General features: G+C 47.4%; 4 protein-coding genes across 4 annotated transcripts; 1 reads left to right on the top strand and 3 right to left on the bottom strand.

The window, feature by feature from the left end:
- Nucleotides 1-522: 522 nt before the first annotated feature.
- On the bottom strand, nucleotides 523-2,423 carry N7446_012655 (uncharacterized protein; the record flags this gene model as incomplete). The annotated part of the gene is made up of 2 exons (XM_058521397.1): nucleotides 523-584; nucleotides 623-2,423. The coding sequence occupies 2 exons, from the start codon at nucleotides 2,421-2,423 to the stop codon at nucleotides 523-525; spliced, it is 1,863 nt and encodes a 620-aa protein (XP_058366763.1).
- Nucleotides 2,424-4,085: 1,662 nt separating this feature from the next.
- Nucleotides 4,086-4,541, bottom strand: N7446_012654 (uncharacterized protein; the record flags this gene model as incomplete). Its single annotated transcript, XM_058521396.1, has 3 exons — nucleotides 4,086-4,235; nucleotides 4,296-4,322; nucleotides 4,377-4,541. The coding sequence occupies 3 exons, from the start codon at nucleotides 4,539-4,541 to the stop codon at nucleotides 4,086-4,088; spliced, it is 342 nt and encodes a 113-aa protein (XP_058366762.1).
- Nucleotides 4,542-9,978: 5,437 nt separating this feature from the next.
- Nucleotides 9,979-10,565, bottom strand: N7446_012653 (uncharacterized protein; the record flags this gene model as incomplete). The annotated part of the gene is made up of 3 exons (XM_058521395.1): nucleotides 9,979-10,159; nucleotides 10,263-10,280; nucleotides 10,339-10,565. 3 exons carry the CDS (start codon nucleotides 10,563-10,565, stop codon nucleotides 9,979-9,981), a joined length of 426 nt encoding a protein of 141 aa, XP_058366761.1.
- Nucleotides 10,566-21,478: 10,913 nt separating this feature from the next.
- On the top strand, nucleotides 21,479-23,732 carry N7446_012652 (uncharacterized protein; the record flags this gene model as incomplete). Its single annotated transcript, XM_058521394.1, has 6 exons — nucleotides 21,479-21,607; nucleotides 21,663-21,857; nucleotides 21,909-21,962; nucleotides 22,010-22,160; nucleotides 22,221-23,358; nucleotides 23,408-23,732. The coding sequence occupies 6 exons, from the start codon at nucleotides 21,479-21,481 to the stop codon at nucleotides 23,730-23,732; spliced, it is 1,992 nt and encodes a 663-aa protein (XP_058366760.1).
- Between the last annotated feature and the right edge of the window lie 166 nt (nucleotides 23,733-23,898).

Raw genomic sequence — 23,898 nt, 5'->3', positions numbered from 1 at the left:
GCTGAGAGCCTTTGGACCAGGCTCGGTGATCCAAGAACCGTCATGGGGAGTGGTGGCGTACCATATCCCCGTGAAATCGATGAAGGTTACCCCGGAGACGATGGCTGACGTTGCGGCCGAGCTGCTCGCGCAGAACAACTGGGGCGAAGGCGCTAAGATCCAGTATCTAGGGTGGCTAACCCGTCCGGGGGAGAGGGCGGAGGGCTCCATCCTGATCGAGTTCACCAGCCCAGTCGTGGCTAATCGCGCGATCATCTCGGGAGTCGTGTGGGGGAAGCAAATTCACAATGCATCACGATTCTGTCGTGAGGGGCGGATAAAGCTATGCAGAAAATGCCAAAAGCCGGGGCATATCCAGTCACACCGTTCCAACTTATTCAAATGCGGTCACTGCGCCAACGGACACCCGACCTGGGAGTGTCCGTCGACGAAGGGGCAAGCGATACCAGTCAAGTTAGAGAACCCGCATCTCGGAGCATCGCCTCATGATAGAAGTTCTGGTTCGACTTAGGGACATTCCCATCATAAAGCTGATGGAGATGATTCCGGAGGCAACAGCGTCGCCAGATGTATGTTTGTGCTTCCTGTGATGAATCGCCGCCTTTATCGCCTTGGGGAATACCGTCTTGCGGGCAGGTTTCCTTGCCCACGTCAGCGTATAGCCGCTCGTGTAACACGTGAGAGAAATTTAAAACGCGATGCAGCTCGCGGTCGAAACTCTCCATGACTGCGAGCATATCGGATGGCGTATCAGCAGATTTAAACCGTAGTTTAGTCCCTTTCGCCTCGACTAATAGCTCGGGGTCACGAAAATCTTGTAATCCAGGCTGTTCGACCGTCGCGAGGACGTACTGCCACAGCTGAGTCAGGCATTGCGGCGGTAGGAAATACGACATCTGTAGCTGAGGCTGGTGGCCGGGCGTTTCGTGCAAACGATTCTCAATCCGGGAAGCACGGCAGGTGGCTAAGGCATGCCGATAACTCGCCGGTAGGCGCTGGAGGTGATCAGTGGTGCAGACTCGACGGAGGGCAGGATAGAAGATCTGATCAAACCACCGTGTGAACTGCTTGTCGGTCAACCTCGTAAAGTCCTGATGGCAGAGTAAATGCGGAAAGAAGAGATGGAGAGTTAGGAAATCAGCGCCTTCAACCCGTGCGAAGAGGAAATGTGGCACGTCTTTTAGTCTGGACGTGAGCAATCGGGGCCGGTGGTGGTCATCAGTCACCCGTTTGATAGTGAGATGGACATCGTTATGAATGTTTTGATAGTATTGCGGGGCCGAATAGAATCGGATCCCGTGCACTGCTACGGCCGGGGAGTCCACGAAGCCCAAGATACTGTCCACGTCGAAGGAGGTTTTCGGCGGTATTCGCTGGGCCTGTTCAGCATGAAGACAGACTTGCTTTGGCTTGCTATCCAAGTGCGAGGGAGTTACCCCGGAGAATAACTCCTGCCATTGGGCAGGGCTGAGGGGCGACTTTTCCTGGTAAACTTGCTGTGGGAGGAGCTGTGGCTTATCCAGAGTATGAGGGACAGCTTGGTGGAAGAGCTGATTTAACTTGTAATGATTGACGTCTCCCTCAGCTCTGACATGGGCCGTAAGAGATTCCCGGTGCTGATCAGCGCTACATCCATGGATCCCGCCTAGAAATTGTTGCGCCAGCTTCTCGGTCGCATATTCTAGATCGGTATAGGAGTCATCCTCGATAAGATTTGGCTGGTCTTCAGCATACCACTCCGGAATCTGAGAGTCGGTCTCATATTCTTCATTATCGGCCGAGTCCACCTCAACGAAGTTTTCTTGGTGATGTTGGTCACACTCTATATCACTTCCACCTGTCTCACCGGTATGGGCCTCCTCTCCTAGACAAGTGGGCGTATCACCTAGCGAGTAATCGACGTCGTCGCCAAGACTAGTTTCTATCACGGTATCGTGTATGGTTGAGAGTGATGCCGATAGGGACGAGCTAGCTTCATTGCTCTGATCCGGATAGGGCTGCTCAGCCCCTAGAGAGCCTAAGACACAAGTGGTAGTGTCAATGTATCGTTCTTTCTGGCGTTTGCGGTACTCCTTAGCACGGATGGCATCGAGACGACGGCGGTGAAGGACATGAGGATCTTGATCTGCATCAGAGGGAAACCTCATATTAATCGCGCGGTCCAAACCACTAGAAATGCTTATTTCATGCTCATTGGAGTTAAAACATGTCTTTAGCCCCTCCTCTTCCGAAATCTCAGGACGGGACTGAGCTGGTCGGTCCTCTAGGGGAACAACCCGGTCTTCTTTAGATTCCCTCTCTGCTCGTCGACGAGCCCTATTTTGGCGTTGCCGCTCCCGTATCCGCTCCTTAGCCTCGTCAACGCTAAAGCGCGGATGGGACCTTTGCGGATATTTCAAATCAGATAGGCTTTTTCGAGTCATGTTAAAACTATGATCATCAAGAAGAAAGTACGGACAAAGTGGAATAGAATGGGCATCCACCCATTTCAAGTTTTTCTATTCAGGGGGCGTAAAGACGAGAAAAGCTAGAACCGGATCAGACGGAATTTGATACATCCATTTTCGACTTGCTTGACATATTACATGTGGTTGATAGAAATCAACCAATCATAATAGGAATTGTGCCATTTTTGACAGGGATTCACCTGTTTTGACAGGGATTCAAGGACTCAGTCCGTATTGATTGGCCGAGCCCGATCTTAGCCTCCGTTTGTTGCTAGACGTTAAGACTAAATAAGAAATCGTCACGCCGCGCTATCTCGATAAGGAAAGCGTCACGCTCTTGGCGAGAAATTCGAAATCGTCAACTTTTCGACGACGAGCTGTGACAGCAACATTCATCCAGACGTCCCAAGGCGTATCGTTTGGCATTCCTGATTGACTAGATAATTACCTGATATCAGCTTGGCTCGTCTAAATTATGTTTCTGGTCATAAACTTAAGTACCGATTGGCACATGGAGTGTATGAGCTCCTTGGGCAAGCGAGAAATTCCATGAGCTGAACATTTCCGGCGCAAACTCTAAGTCATTAACATCCATCATTATGTCCATATCTGCAGTCAATGGTGATATTTACGACACTTTCAGAGATCGAGGAGACAAAATGAAGCCATCTATTGCAAGTCAAAGGAGAATAACTGAGGACAAGATCTACTGGCCTCATTGCTCAGTCAACCGAGATGCTGATCGAGGATAATTACACTCTGCATAAGAAGCCTGTCTGGGATAGGATGTTACCTACCCGTACCCAACGTGCATCGAGTGTTATTGAATTGGGCCGTGCTGTGAAATTCTCGCGGCCTTTGAGTTGTAATGGCTTCTGATGTTTGAGTCGTTCCTTTACTAGATTTCGAATGCGTACCCGCTCTCGATCAGCTCGCTCTTGCTCGCGGTCTGCAATATAGCTGATATCCTTCCATCTTAAGGAGATCCTTCAACGTCACCTCTGCAGATTGGAAAGAAATCGGGTAGTAACTTTACTAAGCGTCGTGATGAGCCAAAGACCCGATTCCCACGGAAAGGACAACTCCCGGTATGCCAATGCGGAGATCGAAACGTAATATGCGACCGTGGGATCTTACAGGAAGACATGAAATATTGATGAAACTGGTTTTGGTACGGGTTTGGTTGCTATCGTAAAAATTTCAAGGCCTTTATCAGACCGTACGACAATCACACATTCTTTTTCCCGATCAATTTCTAACAGGAATGGCCTGTATAGCTACGGAAATACACCAGCCAATCAGAGCAACGGAATCAACAAGGGGAAAATAATGATGAGATGAAAAGACTTTTGATTCTGGTGAAATATCTACTGAGCTCGAGGGGGTTGAAATACCCTGGAGCATAGCCTTGACTCGGAGGTTACAAATCTGAGGTGGCAAAAGGTGGCAAAAGGTGGCAAAAGGACGGTAAACCAAAGAGGGGAAGTATTGCATGACGCTGAATCCTTGGTAACCCCAGAGGCGCCGTTTGAGTCAATACAATACTGATCCCCATATTCCTGGTAAGTCCAAACCTCCTGTAGACATGTCGCTTAGTGAGGCTTGGCAGTATGAGCCAGCCAGGGATAGTATGTGCACCTAGCAGAAGCCCTTGGTAGTCCCATACCTAGGAGCCTGAGTGTAGTCGATAGCACCGTCGTTGATTGGATACCAGCCATCCTTTCCTTGTTGCACACAATCGCCGTTCCACCTGTCTCCATCAAGACGCCTATGCTGAATGGCGACACACTAGTTATAACTTATTAGATAATTTTCAGACGGCAGTTATCAGAAGCATATTATACTTACTCTCTCAACGCCAAAATCATACTGACCCTAAAATACTATTAGCTGTGCAAACCTTACGGGCAATGGGTGAAAACACTGTACCTCTGTATCGGGAACATTCCTGTGGCAAGTATTAAAAGTAAGGGCCTCATCCGCTTGCCAGGTACTTCCAACCTTGTAAGCACACCAACACTGCGGGTGCTCATCAGCAAATACGCCCAGGAAGGGAAGTAAAGAAAGAGTAGCAAGAGTTGCGACGATCTGCATTTTGAAACTTGAAATGTTTTTGCAGGGCTTATGTTGTAAGTTTGAAGTAGTAAAAAGTTCTGCGTAGTAAAGGATAACCAGAAAGTAGTAACCAACAGTAGGTTTGGGAACCTGTCCCCTTTTATAATTTTGCTGGCTAGCTTTCTGAGGAGTATAAACACTTCCAAAGGTGCTAGTAGGCTATATTTACTTAGTGTGAGTTGTATATTTACCGTAAGCACATGTTTTCTAGTCTAGTTGGCGCCGGTAATCTAAATTATTTGCTCACGGTTCCTAAACTGTGAATGTGGGAAGACCCACTACTAACTTACTGGATTGTTCAGAATGTAAAAGAAAGATTAAATCTAGGCCTAAAAACGCACGGAAAATATCAATCCGGTTGGGCCTTATCAATTTTAGCATTATTTTGTGCAGACCTGGATAATCTATTTTCATGTGTCCCTTTTGTTATGCGGGGGGAGGAGGCGATTGTGCTGTTTGGGGCAGAGAAAGGACACGAAACTGACAAGCAAGTGCCAGCGAAGGGTATACTATACTGATACTAACAAGTATAGTATGGTATGCAGCACAAATACTAACTATTCCCTGGCTGATCGAAGTCGCCATCTTGAGGATTAGAGTAAAACCGGTAAGAATAAAAAGCACGCTATGGTTGTAGGCTAAATGCGCTAAAATCTTATTTTACCGCAAGTAACACCAGCCAATCTTAATTTCTGGTTAAAGTATGGAGTACCTTATTCTTCACTGCAATAATCCGAAATAAGGTATGGCAGCCCCCGATCTCAGAGCAGGGCAGACAGAGAAATCCACAGAAGCAGCCTAAAACAACCTATCGATGAAAGTACCTCGTACGTTTCTAAAGCAAATCTACGAACAATCCCCTGGGCAAGATAACGAACATCCTTGCTGTAAACCAACACTAGCCATGCCTGCAACATTGGCTTTAATCTGTTGCTTGTGCGGTACTTCGGCGCTATATCTTTGTTGTTCCCTGTCTCTATCATCCGTTTGCATTTTCCATGCGAACTTAGCCGATATGATTTGCATGGAGTGTGGTACTGCTTCCCAGCCTAGTGGTTAGCAAGGTGTCCCAGAAGCACAGTATAATCGCCCATAAGCCCGCCACCCCTCCTGCGTTGAGAATTCCTCGAGAAGCCTATTTGGTCTGCGAGTACCTGAATCCATGCGGGTAACTGTTAAGTTGAGTCTCGCTCCGTCAAGTGGAGGCTTTCTCGCCACTCTAAAGGTAGATTAATCACAGATAGCCCAGGCCAGACCAAGCTGTGCAAGGGCTCAAAGTTGCAATGAATTTTATCCATCGTAACCGAGGTAGACGTTTCGAAGCCCCAATCGGTATTCGGTTTGAACCTACTAAAACAAGTTAAGAAAGTTATACACTTGACACCAGTCTGGAGTAATAAGGAAAGGATAGGCACGGTAGGGATATAGTTACCAGATGGCAGTCAATACGTGTGTGCAGTAGTGGGTATTGGCTTACTCCTGCTGCACTGATTTGAAGGCACATTTTGCCCCCTAAACCCTGCGCCGGATTTAGCTAACTCAAAATCGACTTCACTTCTTGGCACATTTCAGAACCGAAATAGTCGCATTTTTAATTCAAAGTTCCTTATTTCAAGGGCTCGACTGTTTTTGATTAAGGCATGATTTTGTGCGAGATAGGTAGCTGAGAGACGATTAAAGAAGCTCTGTCGGCTTGATAACTACGTATTAATAGGAACTGTAATATAAAATACGGCATCAGAGAATCAGCTTGGTTTTGAATCTTGCTTTAGACTCCATGGTAGTGTAACGGGCCAGGGCCCGTAGACATCACGTGCTGACCACGTGACCAGATCTGTTTACACCGCCGTATGGCCGTGTAGAACGTCCTTTCCTTAAGCTTTTGATAGACAGTATGTCGGCTTAGCTAGTTTGAATCAAGACTCGCTTCGACCCTTCACAGGTAGCACTTGCAGAGACAGAATTTGTTACACTCATGCGCGAGGAAAAGTTTAGTGCCCCGAGAATTCGAGTAACCCCACTTCCTTGCTGCCTGGTTCCATTCCAGAACAAGTATCCCATACAGGTGACGCCACGTTACTCTTCGAGGTCAGCCCCAAGAACTACTTAAGTAATAGTCCAAAAAGCATTATATAACGCTCGCCAGGTCTTTCGCAGCGGCTGTCTTCCTCTGTGACCTGTACTACATTGATTTACTTTTAATTCATTTCAGTGATCTTTCAACGACAGAAATGAGACCTATTTACTTCGTCCCTCTTGGCCTACTGGCTCTCCCAGGATGGTGCAGGCCAGTCTCTGATCCCCATTCTAGGACTGTTGATGTGGTCCCAGTCTCTCCAAACTCTCTCACTCCTAAGGGAGATGTACCGGGATCAACCACTATGGTCCACCATCTTCCGGAGTATGAAAGACATCCTAATGTTATGAGAAAATATGAACTGACTCTTATTAGGAACTCGGATGCAAATACACATATTCTTGTATCTCGTACCACGCATCCAGTGACAATTCCACGATCTGGAATGACAAGCTTCTCGATCGGTTCAATAATTATTGAAGTCATTACCACGTCAGCAATCGACGTAGCCTTCAAGATTCGCAACGGCGAGCAAGGCGTGTATCGTTTCATTATATATGATGTTTTGGGGAACGTTATCGATAAAATTGACATAGACAGCAATAGTTGGGGATCTGTTCCTGACGCTTGGAGGTTGTTTGAGGCAGGGAAGGAGTATACTGTGAAATGGTTCCAGTCTTAAGAGTCTGAGACTAGACCTTCGGGTATTTCCCCCTACTTAGGGTTATACACTGGGCCAAAATTCTCTCGACACTTCAAAGTCGAGCAGCAAAGCGACTATTTTTAAATTGAAATTACTCAACTGGAACCACTCTCTGGTGCCCAGAAATCGAATATATAATAGTTTCAATCAATACTTAGTGTTCATTTCCCTTGCTTTTGGAACCGCTTCCATCCTGTTTGTAGACCTCAGCATGACCCTCACTTGGGTTCAAGATCTGGAACATGGAACCGACCAGACCCTCAAGGCCAGCTACCATGACCCTACCCTGAGTGTCGCTAAAGTCCGTTGAGGGTCACCCACAGCCACCCTCTACGACCCTCAACTGCATAATTCTGGGCGATTTTTTCCCAAAAGGACGCATAAAAATGATGATTCATCTCTCCGATTTACTGTTATTTACGGCTGTTCAGGAAACAAATTGTCTTATGTAGTCTCAACGTAACCTACGAAATGAAATTCTCTGAAATTGAATTGTATTCAACAATCTTGGCCTCAGTAATACCCAATGGTCAAAGATTGGGGTGCTTAGCAGTAAGATATGAGGCTATCTAGCGGTTGCGATTCTGACATGTTGTATCTGTCGGTAGAAACAAAAGCAAGCAGGCGCTGTGCGACGTTCAGCAGTTGACAGTGCTTCACAGTCGAGTCTTCCAGCCAGGATCTCTGCCCAAAGGAAGATCGATAAATGGGTTTCAAACAATTCTAGCGGCCGACCCTAACCAGCCTGACGACAGCAAAAGCCCAAGCCAAACGAACCCTATTTCAGGTACGAAACACTTTATCCTCTCATATTACATGCTGACCCGTTGTCACAGACCGCTTGACGCCAGCACCGCTTCCGTGCCGGCCTAAAAGCACACGGTCGTCATCCTGGAGGTGGGACTATGTGCATCGTGTCTGTGCTGCTAGGAAGCTGAGATACCGGCGAACAGAGCGTGCACCTTAGCAGCATTCATCGGCTGGATCGCTACATAGCGATGTCCAAGGAACAGTGGCCAACTATCTTGATAAACTAGTCCTAGTGCATGTTCCTATATCAAAGGCTATGATCAGCAATGAAGCCTCAGCATGAGGAATATAAGCGTAGTTGTATATTGTTCCATGTATTCCGTAGAGGAAGTAGCAATCGCCCTTCTTTGGAATGACAATAATATAGAGGATGTCCCAAAGTCAAAGGACTCGAGCACGATGGTGGTGCCCTTGGAACGGGCCCACCTGCACATTTTCATTCTTGTCATGCAAAACCAGGACGATTTCGTCGGAGTGTTATGTGGCCCGGTAAGTACTGCGGACAGCGTATAAGGATTCACGATACTATGAGTGTTCCCGTAGGGAGACAGGACATGGTAGCAAGGGGGCTCTGGGAAAATGGAAATACGGCATTCTTGTTGGCTCAAGGTAATACTGCTTGGATTTGATAGGATCGATGATCGAAAGCAGGGTAATCTTTGGGGTGAAGCGTACGATTTGTTTTGACCTACACCCAAGTCAGGAGGAAATTAGTTTGACAGAGACCTGGAATCACGAGTGCAGCTGTCGATCATTAGCGGAACCGCAAATAATTCGACCGCTTAGTTTGGACGACCCATGGAATCGCCTGCTCGGTGAGAGAATGCGGTCGTCATAAAGATTCAGGCCTGGGCTTCTGCCCCACTTGCTTCTAGGTTGCTAGTGATTAAGCCCTACAGCCCAAAAGGGAAGCCCAGAGAATTGGGGCAGAAACACGACAGTCTCGACCTGCTCGTGTAGGGCTTTTGGAACAGACCAGCAGTGTACTAGAAAGATTCTCGCTCGCTACAGTCGTAATCAAGACGCGGAGGGTGATTGAGATAAAGTTTAGGGGCCGCAGGAGGGCCGGCCCACAACCTCAACCCATTTTCGGGAGCCAATCGGTTCCTCGGTTTTAGTGCAAAATCCGGATACATGCTTACATAAGCTCATGAGATCTGTCCATGATTGGCATAGTTTCTACAAGCTCTCTGCTAGACGTATCGGACTGGCATTGAATGCGGCTGATGATAGGGTTGTGTCGGATTCAAAGAGAGTATTCTCTTACACGAAGCTTTATGCTGGACAGAAGACATAGCTTCTAGAACGTTCTACAGACCAGATAGACAAGCAGCTTGCCACTTGACAGGAGAATTACTCTCCTATGACAGGAACCAGGAAAGCATAACCACGGATCGGGATTTAGCCTACCATTCTGTTGCCAGAATTCCGCGTGATATTCCAAATACCTCACCTGCCTGGACCGTACCTCGACCGTACCTTCTACGCAACAAAGTCCTTTTCCATCGGACACTGACGGCCGTCAAGTTTGGGTTTGTGGATCGTGTCTGGACCTTCCAATTTCTTCTCCGGGCCATAAATAGAACCTCCTTCATCTACTGCCCCGTGGGTCGTCGCTGGGACCTGCGATCAGTACCAGCATCTGTCTAAATTCACACGTGGTGTTTGACCGGTTCTTCTGGTGCTATTTATCTCCAGAGACTCATCAGTGTGATAGTAGCATTACAATGTTTGAGAAACGTGGAATTCGCGGTTGATGTAGTCGAAGCAGCGCGTATCCATCGTGTTCAATCGAGTGAAATGCAACTAATCTCCAGCCACGCTACCTATTGACGACTGGGATTCTTTTGGGGGTGGACACCCCCTCTGCCTTGCACTGCGCTTCCAAAAATGGTTCCACGAAATCCCACTTTTTCATAAGAACCTGCACCTTCTTTTGAGAGCTTCGACTTCCCCTTCCAAGTATTCGATTTTCCTCCGTGCGCAGTCTTCATCTTCTCGAAACCTCTATTGTCTTATTAGTCTTCCTCTTCTTCGCGTACAGGCCCGGACCCAGAATGAAGGAGAGGGTTAAAGTGTAGCTCTAGCGAAGCCCGTCAAACAAACATACCTCACTCGCCGAATTGGCCTGTGGTCGTTACGTTAGTCATAAAAATGATGCTAGTCGTACTGTGCATGTCACTTACTGGTTGGCCGCATTCGCGTGCGCCTGGGGACATCTCTTGAGAGAGTCTTTCTCGCTCGCAGCTTGTCTCTTCTTGACGGGATCATGTGCTTCATCGTGAGGTTCATCGTCCTCGGGGCGGTCAGAAGACTCAGAGTCTATCGAGGACTCTTCTGCCAGCGCCTTTGACAATCGGGCAGCAAAACTCCCCATTCTGCGCTCAGTTCGTCGCTGCGAATGGTCGTACATTGCAGAGGGTTGTAAAGGGGGAGAAGGGATGTTACTAATGATGCCGTGTGAAAACCATGATACCAGGAACGCGCTGAGTCATCGTGGATGAAATGAGGAACTCTCCTTAGAGTTTTTGGGTGGCAAAAATCAAAGGACGTCGACTTGTTGAAGAGACCCAGCAGAACAAGCCGTTGCATTGTTGGACACAGTGCAGAAGACACTTTGGATACATGTTAGTGAGAACAATAACTCAACGCCTCAGCATTGAGTTTCTTTTGTGAGGGCACCAGTACGTTGAAGGTATTCATTCCCCATCAACGCATGTATTTGAGACGAAAAACTTACATGAACCAAGCCGCGGTACTGTGCCCCTCGGCAACCCAGGGCAACCACGGGCATAATGGGGGTGTGAATCTGTCCCAAACGTTGAAAATCACGAAAACATATGCAACCCTTCGTTGAACGATTTCAACTCTTGAGCAGCCAGATGGTGAGTGTCGCTAGCAGGTGCGCAACTGGTTCCTTGGTAGAGACGTAGCCGAAAAATTATAAAAGGGGCGGGATTCCCCGCCCAAAAACTCAGGACTTCTCTCCTCACACTTTGGTCTTCAAACTTTGACGCATCAAAGTGTCCCTATCTGCCTGCGGGCTTGAGAGGTTCCGTGACCACAGCTGTCGCTGCCAGCGACGTAAGAATGTGCTCCCTCGCTGCCCTGAGCCCCGCGAGTGTAAAAATGTGCTCCCTCGTTGCCCTGAGCCCCGCGAGTGTAAGAGTGTGCTCCCTCGCTGCCCTGAGCCCCGCGAGTGTAAGAGTGTGCTCCCTCGCTGCCCTGAGCCCCGCGAGTGTAAAAAGGTGCTTCGCAGGACGAGCTCTGCGTCAACAAACGTGCTCTGCAGGGGATTGCTGCGTTAACAAGGCCTCTGGCGATGTGTAGGCACCTCTCCGTGGTGTTAGAGACCAGTATTCGAGTTTTCAACAGTATTCGAAGAAGCAAAGACCTGCCCAACCTCCTCATAATCTGTTTCTTTTTCCGAAGGATCATCATTGGATAGGTAGAATGAGCCCTAGATAGATCGTGTTAAATCCAATGGCCAAAATTATAAGATAACAACTAAAGTGTCGTTTTTATCAAAGGGAGGCTCCCAAATGTTCTGCGCTGATAGTTTGCGGTCCGATAGTCCTTTCGCGGTATTGAAATGGCACCCTTCATTCAGGCGTAGATCAAACATGTCGGTTAGAATTGGTGAGAGCTGGTGAGAGTTGGTGAGAGTTGGTGGTGAGAGTGTTGATGTGTTGAGGTGTTGATGTGTTGATGTGTTGAGGTGTTGAGAGTTGATGTGTTGATGTGTTTGTTGAATATCACGGCGGCTAAGCTTATGGAGTGGATTAGGGTCGGAGATATAAAAACGGGCTACCCCTCTTCTGTAAATAAGTCAATCAATCAATAAAACATTCAATCAGAAAATCACTCATCTCAACAGTGTTGATGTGTTGATGTGTTGATGTGTTGATGTGTTGATGTTGATGTGTTGATGTTGATGTGTTGAAGTCAATGTGCTGGTGTGTTGTTGCTCAGTGTTGATGTCGATGTGGTGAAATGTGTGTGCCGAAACATCACTGTTGTAGTGATCGGTCGGGCGGTGAAGGAGGGGTGGTCAACGTCACATGAGGCAGTGCGGTTTCTTGCCATGTCACCCACATCATAGAACCTTCAATTGCTTTTTTTTTTATTCCGCAAGGCAGTTTCCATCCCTGTTGGTCACGCTTGACGTACAGCCTCCAACTCAGTTGAGATGATTTAGTCTACAAGTTGCTCAACTATGATCACGCAATATACTGTACGCTCAACAGAACTACGGAGTGTAGAGCCATGTGATGGGGTCTCGCTCGAAAACACGAATCGCGGGAACATTACGGTACGATAGGCTCTATTCCTTGTGTAGTCAGAGCTGTTTCTCCACATGAATATTGCGTGTCGCTCGGACGTACCTTATGATAAAATGCCTACATTCTCGAGTGAGAGTTGCTTTCGCTCGGGAATATGTGATCCGCTCCTTCTACATGTAAGAGCCGTCGCATCTTTGTGAATAATATCCCGTCAGTAACTACGATTCATAGTCCAACCAATCTCTCGAAGAAGTCCAGTCCGGCGATTAAAGCGACGGGCATTACTATTTGTGGACGTATTCCTGAGTCATGCGACACAGCATGCTCTGCTGCTGATATAGTTTAAGTGCGATCGGAGTCCAACTAGCCATCTAGAACCAGAACTGGTAAAGACACTCTCCACGATCGCCGCTCAGGACCGGGTGGTATTCGTACAGGGATGCTCTAATCCACATCCGGCCCTAGGGCGTCTGCTGAAATTCGTCCTCAAGCAAATATGGCATAAGGGTTTATTACGGGTAGAAAATAAAGTATTGGCTGTACGGGACATTCAGAGGTCCTACAACCCGAGGGCTCTTGTGGTGCTGTTACAGATATCAAACCCACCGTCACGATGAATTGCTTAAACAGTAATATGCCGGATATCGTCCTGGGCGCGGTGACAAATACATCATCGATGCTCAAAGGACAATGCGCTCGGGAGGTAGAGCAGTCTGTGATTTTGACAAGACTTGCTTGCGCCGCCAATTGCGATATGTTAGACGACGGTCTCAATGGACGAAGGAACTGGATAACTTGACTGACCTCCAGCTGCTGTGACATTCAAGGTGTATGGGCTTTGCACGTAGTGCTCGGGCTTGGATAGAAAAACACAGGCTTAGGAATCAAATCACCAAGCTTCTGTCTAACAGGGACGAGACAAACAATCCTGATAGCATGCAGCTCCGTGTATGTCCGAGTGGTTCCCGCTCGCTCGTACATGTCGACAAGCTCGGCAACGCGGAGAGTAAGAGGGATCAGGGGGACTCTATCAGACGGGGTTCTTGGGTCATGAGTTCTCTCTTTCGTTTGGCCGTCCTCGGTCTTGTCCATCGATTCGAAGCTGGCATGGCTATTGTTAGTTGATTCGGCTAGAGATGACGGGACTCGCCTTACATTCTCTTTGCAAGCAGACTCGACCCGTGTACGAAAATACGCTTTAGCAAGACGAAACATCGGCTCCTCCCGGTGTCTTCAGATTTTCAGGCTCGAAAGACGCCAGACGCCATCTGAGGACAACGATGGTCACCCACTGGACGCCGGGGAGCCAAGCCGCAAGTAGGCTATCCCCTGTGGGTGTTCGAATGCCGAGAGACAGACACTGCTATGAGCTCTGTTGGGTCTGCATCAGGTAGGCATACCAACGCATGATCTGATGGACCAAATCGACTGGGAGAAGGTCGAGGTAGCGACTCGTCGATGCCACCAGAAGTCATGTGGAAAAACAGAGCATACCATGGTATTGGTGTAGGGAAGGTCGACTAGGTAAGAGATTTGCTCGCTTGCATTCGAGTGATGGGAATCTGAGGGTGTCTTCGTGTGGTGAGACCCGAGTCAGCAAGTGTTGATCCAGTTGGACATGGTGTTGTGCTTTATGCTGTTCGTGAAGAATCCGAGTGTATGCTTGTCCGATGGTCAATTAGGATCGTCATCATACCAGCTTACCAACTAGACCACCGCCAATTCAGTTCGGCAATGCAGTCACCGATATGCCATGTTGACATGATGTTGAATCCAAGTTCGTCGCACTCTCTGGCTGTCGCTTCGAGAAGCCGCGATGGATGAACCAACAAGTTCACAGGACGGCAAAGGTGCATGACGAACTCACGTGTGACAAGAAATTGTACAGTCGTATTGGGAAACTGCTGCTCGTAGGCGGCGAGAGGTTGAGGCACTCCACCGTTCAGTGTGAAGGCGGTGAGGAGGGGGAAGACGCGATGGCGCGTCGGCCCCTTGGTCTTGTCTGACTCGGCCGGAATAGGTAACTCGACACAAGACTTTCGCGGTTGGCGGTGGGCTGCTCCTACAACGGCAAAGAGATCAGCAGTGTTTGTGTTTGAGGCACAGACTCGGCACATATTATCGGACCCGGCGCAGCAGCAGGAGTAGGGCTCCGAAAGGAATAAATGAATGCGAATATAGGGCATAGCCGTGTCACAGGACCGCCCCCCACCCTCGCGGGTAGGGGGTGGTGTCCCACAGCCATAATGCAATTAACAGCCATAATGCAAATTTTCAATTTCTTCAACTTCTAGCTCACTTTTTAGACGTATAAGGTCCAGAATCCAAGAAATAAAGCCTATCAATAGCCTTATTAGCCAATAATGTATCAACCTCCTCATTTTCAAGTGTTTCCTCCAATTCCTTAGCCGCTAAATCGGCCGCCATTTTCTCTGCGTCTTTCCGCCAAGCACGAAGCTTCGACTTATCTTCTTTCTCACACCTTCGCTATACTAGCCTATTGCCTGAAATCGATGAAAGGGGACTCTTTGTAGCACCCTTCACCTATCGCTTGCTTTTTGTAGGTTTTTTCCCAGGCGTTTTATAGCTAAGGGCGCGCGCAAGACTTATCTCAGCAAGTTCCGCATTGTATAGAGACGATTTTCCGGCATCAATTGCGCGCCGCAGATGCTTCCGAATTTTATGTAAATCAGGATTCGGGTTATTAAGTAGCGGGAAAACTGTCTTCTCCAATTTTTCAATACGCGCATAAGAATTGGGCGGAGAATTGGTCGCTAAACTTAGGAATTCGCGGGTAGGTGACGGCTCGTCGTATATACGTAAGGTCTCTTCGTCCGAATACTGCCCTAAATTACCCAAAACTTGTGTCGGATCTAGTGGCCAGATACTAGTAGATTTAAACGAGGTTTAGATAGTTTTGGACTTTAAGGCGTGGCGTCGGACGGCGTCAATATTACGGAAAAAATCGCGTTTTTCGTTGCTTCCACCCCACGCCACAACCTTAGTATTCGCTATTTTAAACTTATGTTTTAGGCTTAAAAAAGCCTCAGCATTAAGGGGCTGACATATATAAGTCGTGTGAGGTACAAAATACTAAGGAATAATCAGGTTTTCCTTACAAAAATCGAGAAATTCGATAGTTATATAAGACGTATGATTATCTATTAGCAAAAGCCTCGGTCGCCTACGTCGTACGCGGTTTTTTGTGGCTTTATGAAATAAGCATAGCCATCGGTAAGCAGTCTCACTATCCGTCTAGCCACTAGACGTTAAGTGGATAATTTTGTACGCCGAAGAAGAGGTTGACATATTACTATACTAGTCTTCTATATAGACGCTACCTTTGACTAGAAACCACGGAAACATCACCTAGCTATTAGCGGCAATACATTTAATGCTAGTAATAGTTTCACCTCGATCTCTAGTAGCAATACTAGCAGTTTAGCGCGTAGAGACGACGTGTTAGTTAAGTCCTTCTCTATTTTGGAAGCCGGTTTCATCCCAATTATAGATCTTATAAGGTTCAAAACCATACTCACGGTAGAGACACTTAAGCCTATCATACCAATAGCTAATAACTCTAGGGTCCTCAGCTTGAATTCGTAAAGACTCCTTTGATTTTTAGGTAATAAGCTTGATGTGTGGAGGTAGACGCCGTATAAGCCGATAGCTATACATTGAACTAACAACTCTCTCCGAACCCGCTATTTTTAACAGGCGATTTGCGGCAATTTCAACATCTTTTGCAGTTAGAGGTGTATAGCAAGAATTTAGCACTTCGATCCAGCTAATTAATGCATTTTCCTGATTCGAATTCAATGCATTATTGGTGGTAGGGCGATCGGAGAGAGATGTCTGTCCGTTTTTGCGACCGCGAAGCTTCGAATAAGACACGCGATAATGGTCCGCAGCCTTACGTAGAGATAAAAATTTTCGCGTAGTATAAGCATGTAATGCCTTAGCTAGCAGATCCTCTTTATCACGAGCTTTTTTAGGCATTTTTGGTGGGTAGAAATACGCGTAAAAGTTGAAAAGGTAGGAAATTTGCATTATGGAGGTTAATTGCATTATGGCTGTGGGACACCCCCTACCCGGAGGGTTGGGGGTCGTCCCGTGACACGGCTATTCATATTCGCACTCCGCGAATATGAATAAATGAATCTTGTATTCGCGCGAATAAAGGCATTATTCATATTCGCATTCATATTATTCATATCATGCATTTTGCGCGCATTAATTGTTCCTCCGTTTCCCCGGTTTTTGTATTACGGAAATACACGTTTCCACTACTGAGCTTATATTTTATCAGTTCAAGCTAAAAGTGTATGGACTAGTATGCATATTTGACGAATGAGATCAAGCGGAACCAATTCAAGATGAAAAAATGATTGATTGAACAGAAAGCGTGCGGTCGAGGGCAGGTTGAAATACCCCCGGAATGTGGTGATACTCGGTGGTTATAACACCGAGATTGCGAATTCAACCAAATTACTATACAAAACACAAAGAAAGGTGGGTTCCTGGGCAACCAATCGCATGCTAGTGGTAAATGAACTCCATGCACTGACATATTTCAAGTGCCATCACGGCCTCGGCCAAGCAGAAGTAGGAAAGATCTCCTATGCAAACCATGTTCTTGAAGTGTATATCCTATTTAGGGCTCAATAAGCTCTACGCATTCTTTGTGAATACTTTTAGCGATTTCTTACCGGTAAGTGTCTAGTTTTAGTGACTAGAAAGGTTGTTACAGAAAGTTGAGCGAAAATATATATATCTACAAAGCGTCTTTCCTCATCTTTGCTGCTCCAATCAAATCGACTACCATAACTTCTCTTATTCCCGTTCGGTCTACTCCAAAATTCATATATGATATAACCATGACTATTGACACGTAAAAACGCGTTTATCATGCCATTTCAGGTCACTTATCATCCAGATTACAGTTGTTTACCACGAGAATTGTGAGTGAGAAACCGCCGCGTGTGAAGAAAAGACCTATCAACTTTCCACTTTGATGGGATTATATCGGGCGAAAGCACAGCTGCACTTTCCCCCTCATTGTTTCACTCTTACTTTTGAATTCCGACTCGTGGGGCTATCAAGTACTATCGAATGATACTGAAGGTGTGCCATGCCTCGCTCCCAGGTACCACTTAGACCACTGACACTGGACAAACACAGAATGGCATCCTCACCTAACCCATTTTTGCGAATGACGCGTGGTCTTCCGCGTCGCAACTACAATGCCCTGAACAATGGCACATCCTCCCTACTCCCTGAGCCATGGGAAGGGAATATCCTTGAAATGGAGAGCCCCTGCTCGCCAGCACTATCCGAGTCTACAGGAGCCGAAGGGACGTCACCTTCCGTGCGGTCCTTACATATTCCCAGCTCTTCGCCCGCTCCGCTAGATCCCGAGCTATCGGGATTAGCTAGCAGCCAGAGTAGCCCACCGCCTTGTAAGAGACGTAAAGTCAAGTCTTATTCTAGCTGGACCCTCGAGCATTTCTGGATCACAGAACTAGACAACACCTGGCGTCGAAGGGGCGGGCCACCAAAAAAAGATCGGCTCTTAGTCTGCAGGCAGTGTAGTTGGTCGTCCAGGGACTCGGCACGCTATGGCTCCACTTCGAATTTGTTAGCCCATCTCCAGTCTAAACACCGCATCAGGTCTGGATCTGACATCACGTCATCGTCAAATATCGAAACGACCCTGGATCAGTTTTTGAGGCCGGCAAGAGAAAAGGCGGGCCTAGAACAAATGCTGATACAATGGGTCGTTCAAACGAGACAACCTTTTATGGTGGTGGAGCATCCGGCGTTCAGGGCACTTTTTGCAGCGACAGGGGCTGCATTACCCATCAAGACGGCCGACACTCTCTTCAACAGAATTAAGGAAGATTTTCGGAAAAACAGGAATTGCGTGAAACAGGAACTAGCCAGCAGTAGTCGCACACTTGCGTTGTCCCTTGATGTTTGGACATCAGAGAATCAGATAGCGATCATGGGCATCATTGGCCATTGGATCTCGCCCGAGTTTGAGAAGCGCGAAGAGCTTCTTGAGTTCATTGACATATGTGGACCCCACTCTGGGGAGAATCTTGCGGAAATCGTGATGAAAATGCTCGAGGAACTGGACGTCGCGCCAAAGCTCCTCACAATCACAGGGGATAACGCTGCCAACAACGGAACCCTTTGCGACAGTCTTCATGCGGAGCTCCTCAAGAAATATGACGATAAAAACGACCAATTTCGCATCAGACCTCTTATGCGGTTCCGAGGACGCCAAAGCTTCATTCCTTGTCTTGCCCACGTCATCAATCTCATTTGCAGGGACGTACTGGCTTCCCTGAGGGCCGGCTCAGCTCGGGAGGCAAAGACTATACTGGATGAAATGACCACGAAAAGCAGCCCAACATTCACCTCTGCTCACAGCACAAAAGGAGCAATCATGAAGATCCGGCTGCTGATTCTATGGATTGCCCGCAGCCCGCAGCGCCGCCAAAGTTGGAAAGAAGTGTCACCAGGCAAGCAAGTCGGGTACGATGTCGACACCCGATGGAACTCAACATATATCATGATAGCAGACGCCCTTCGGCTACAGAAAGAACTCGGACAATTTGTTCGGATGCATCCAGAAGTTCACGCACTTCAGCTTACCGATAACGAATGGTCCATTCTTCAACAAGTAGCGAAAGTTCTTAAGCCATTTTGGGATCACACGAACTCGGTGTCAAAGTCTTGTCCGACGATTGTTGAGAGTCTACCCATCTATTGGAGTCTAGATGACCTGCTTGACGATGTTCAAAAAGCAGAAGGTAATTTCGAATATGTGGACACCGAGATACGAAATGCGGTGGAAAGAGGAATACAAAAGATGAACAAATTTGCAAGAAAGATGGACACCAATCTTTTATACTACGTGGCCTCCGTCCTGGACCCGCGGATCAAATCGTCTTTGATCGGAACGCAGATGAACGCGCAAGATGCGGGAATGATCATCTCTCAAGTGCGGGAGTTCTTGAAAAGGAGTATCCGCACGAGCCGTCCATGTCATGTGTAGTGGACCGCCCGCCGGGTATGTCCGAGACTATGTGGAGGACGTTGCGAAAAGTACAGCCATCACAGCGGACGCTTCTTTCAGACATTGATAGATATTTAGATGCGCCGCCAGTGAGTTGGTCCCACCATATGATTGACGATGCAGACAAGGAATGGGTTCTCAAGCGGTGGAAGGCAAATGTATTTAGTTTCCCACTTATGGCAAAGGCAGCTCAGGATTACTTGCCAATTCCCTCAGCGGAGGTAGGGATTGAACGCGAATTCAGCAATGCCAGAGATGTATTGGGGCTCAGGAGACACTGTCTAAATGCAGAGACGATGCGATGGCTTATGCTATTAAAGGGACAGTACCAGAAATAGGTTTAAGGCTAGGAATTGTGTTAATATTCAAATTCAAGGGGACTTAATATCTTAAGTGATAAGTTGTGTGTAATGGAGTCTAAGCCCATGGACTATTGTCCTATTGTTGTTGTATTGCGATGTAACAACATGAACGGTAATGTATGCTCTTTCGGTATATGAATATATATGAATTATTCATATATTCATGAATTTTGCGAATATGAATAAGAGTAAGTCTCTTATTCATATTCATATTATGCAATTCATATAATTCATATTCGCAATTATTCATGAATATTCATGAATAATCATATTCCTTTCGGAGCCCTAGACGCAGCTCAGGCATCGCTCCTTGGTGGCTTCACTTAGATTGCTTGGTACACTAATTAAGTGGTCAGGCAATCCTTCGAACTTGACTGTATTTACCTACCAGCATATGAAATTGACAAAAGTGCTGAGCGCATGGAACAGTGTCAAAAGTACTGGAGTCAATTGACACGAATTGTATCCAATGACTGAAATATTTTTGAGTTCTGACACGTTCATATCAGGTGTGATTAAATTGACGAAAGTTTGGCAGACTTCGAGGCAGACCAAATAAAATGGGGTAAGCAGCGAAACATCTTCGCGCCGAGAAAGCAGCAACGTGTCATGTAGCGCGAGAACCCCATCCTCAAGAGAGGCAGCATCAATCATCTCATTAGAACCTAGACATCTCGCGATTTCCAGAATTCGAGTCGTTGAATTGAACAATCTGTCTCGGTAGGTAGGCTTTGGCGCAGGGTCCATTCGGTGCGTAATGACGAAGTCAACCTGTCTTACTTCACTAAGAATCGGTTCCACATGAAAAAGCAAACTAAAGGGAGAGTTTGCCGTTGGACTGTACGGCGATTTGAATGTTATCTAGCGATAATTTTGGAATAGCTAGTGTTGTGATATGAGGCTGGTGCAGATCAGGAACCAAGCCGAACCATCGGAATTAATCCCGAGATATGTATACGAAGAACCAAGTTGATTGGAAATCAACTTGTTCTTCTCGTTGTATATATAGTCTCAAGTTTCCCACTGAATAATAGAAGAATCAATCTTCCTTTTGAATTACAACAAGATCCCCGTAGTGCAGGTCAGTTGCGGGTCCATCCGGGGGTTATTTCTCTCGGAGGAACTATATTGCATTAGATACTGCTCACCCTCATCACCCAGTTCTCACCCAATCCTCACCTTCCACTTTCTTTGAGGTGAGAACGTTTTGCTCGCTCTGAGAATGCTCTGCTTTCGCGTGAATCAGAGTTTCTGGGCGCGTACATCATGAGCCTTTCTTGCAGCGACTAGCGCTTGCACCTCTCATCTTCCTGGCGGACCACAGTTGTGCCGACTTCAACGATTTCAACGACTTCACTATGGTTTTGGGGAACCCTCCCTTTACGAAGGGGCAGGGGTTCGGTCACCAGCTCCCCCACTCCTTCCAGGCCTTTTAAAGGCCTTATTTTCCTCTTCTTGCTTCTCTCCCTCCAAAATGTCAGGCTGGAGCTTTCTTCCTAGCTGCTAAACGGCGTCCTTTCCTTCCGTTTGCGTTGATCGCTGATTCTATCCATTCATTCATTCCTGCCTGTGTGTTACGCGAACTGTTAATACCACCATGACGCTTCTCTGGGTTGGTCTGCAGGTAATCACCCGTCCAGTAAACTCAATAACGTTCCTCTCATTTCTCTCCCAGGATTCTTACCCGAAATGCGGTCAAGAGTGGGATGAAGACGATTCCTCCGACGTAAGTGAGCCTTAACTCGTTACCTCGCTTTTGAACGGTGCTAACTCAGGAATAGCTGGTAAACAGACTCGGCAAAATCCTGGAGGAGATCGGACAACTAGATCAGAGGCAGATGGCAGAAGTCTTGGAGCGTGCTAAATGGGCGGGCTTTGCCAGATGGCACATGCTGGCGACCCTCGATGGGATGCCTTTTTCCTCAACTTATCGAAACAACTGCCATATATCGTTCACTGTTCTGGTTGGCTTCAGGGTGAGCATATTCTCCTCAAGCTTCCAGACGAGCTGCGAGCTGACTTATCAGGAATGCGTTCGCGCGGCGGACGCTCTTCTTTTGGATAAGAAGCACCTTGCAGCTGTAAGTCGTCTGCTTCAGTTACTATATTTCGCCCTAACTTTCGGTAGCTCGTTCGGCGCTTTGGAGCCGACCTGGAACAGCTTCGGAAGCTAACGAGGCCTCAGCTGCGTACAGTGGCCATTGGACTCGAATGTGCTGGATTTGTGGATGAAGTTTACGCAGCAGAGGCTGTTCAGAATTGGTCTATACCAGCACCAGGTAATATTGAATGCGACCGCGGTATTTTCGTCTTATCTGACTGCTAATCCTCTTTTGAAGAAAGCACTATTACTGGTGCTATGCAACCCGCTCCGTTCCTTCCACCACAGCCTCCTTACGACCTTAGTCTTTCAACACACGATGCATTAACCGCCCTTGGCGATTCTCAACCGTGGATAAGTTCTCTGAATCTACTTGATGACATAGACTCCAGTTTGGCGGACTTGCCTTTGCTCACCAATAAGCCCTCGGAAAGTGCTTCTTCCTTCACCGAACCGATCCTTGACAGTGATCCCAACTCATGCTTTGAAATGACTTCACCCGTGACCGCACATACACCTGGAGATGGAGCGCCATTTCGATCTTCGCCTTTGGACTCGTATCTGAGTCCGGGCGAAAGCGAGCTTCCAGGCTCGGAGACTCACACTATGATAGCGCCTTACGCCCCTATAATTTTACCGAATGTTGACGAAGGAGCTTCATATTATCCGACGCCACCTTCGTATGGCAACGAAGTCTCCAATGTGGGAGAGCAATCTATTCGGCCGGAATCTGGCCGCCTTATGGCTAGCCAAACAGAAAATATGGATGAGCTTGTTAGTACCAACGCGAACGATTTATCCGTTCCAGTGGCGCTCAATTATAGGGTGCAGAACGTGAAACGTTTGCTCTTTTCTTGCGATGCTACGCTTAATGACTTTCGAGTTCAGCGCATCCTCCATGTGAGCGCAAATCCCCTCATTGCGGAGGGTCTCGAGCAAACGCTATGGCCCCTGTTGGGCCATTGGAATTTGTCCGAGTCACTCGACGTATCGGCGCTAGGCCTCCCAGTGCAATGGAGAGGCATAGGTGCAGCTGCAAATTACCTCAAATTACTTGATTCCGATGGGAAGCCATCTCATTTGAACCCTATTGCAGTGCGCCTTGGACAGGTATTGCTGTATTTCAACTACGAAGACCTTTGCAGAAACCGGAACAAGTTAACCCATCGTACCTCGGACAAGGCTGATAAGACTGGTGTACTGAATAACATACTCGAGGAATACCAGGACGATCCTCTCCTTAATAAGGGAGAACAGGTTCGCCGCAATCGGGTCACAGGCTACCACCTTCGTCGCGGCAAATGGTGGTGGAGAATTGCGGGTACCGTAGGAGTCGGTATACTTTTACTGGGCAACACTTCTTTAGTACACGACATGTATGTCTTCCGCTGGTTCATGCGTGGCTCGGCTGACCCTTGTGAATAGGTGCATCAAGAGCTTTACTGACGCTCAGCTCAAAGCTTTCGTCACACTCTCTCTGAAAACCCAGCCGGGGTCCAAACGTGTATTTGAGGCGACGGAGTCCATGGTCAAATCTCTCATATTTGGCCATGTCACACACGATCCTTATGCCTTTCTCTTCAATAATGACGGCGGTCTTCTTAGGCCTGAAGAATTAGCACTGGTTCGAAACGAGGACGAACAAGCCCTACTTACTCAACTCTCTCAGACTTGCTGGGAAGCTGTGGACATTGTGAAGAATGCAAGGCGTAAAATGGTGGATTATCTCGGCTGGGAATCGGACAAGTAGCACCAGTGCGACCGTAGACCCCATGTGTCGTAATCCTGGAAATAGATATGCACTAGATGACTTTTCGAATACTGTAATCGTCGCCACTCATATTCTTGTGACTTGGGTCTTCCCACTGGTATTTAGACAATTCTGCAGTCGTACGCATAATCCTCCATTTATCTCT

Source organism: Penicillium canescens (assembly GCF_028828765.1).
Source record: "Penicillium canescens strain IBT 15451 chromosome Unknown utg000010l_segment0_segment0, whole genome shotgun sequence".
Classification (NCBI taxonomy): domain Eukaryota; kingdom Fungi; phylum Ascomycota; class Eurotiomycetes; order Eurotiales; family Aspergillaceae; genus Penicillium; species Penicillium canescens.
Note: the sequence above shows the minus strand (reverse complement) of the source record. Positions and strands in the feature narration are given on the sequence as shown.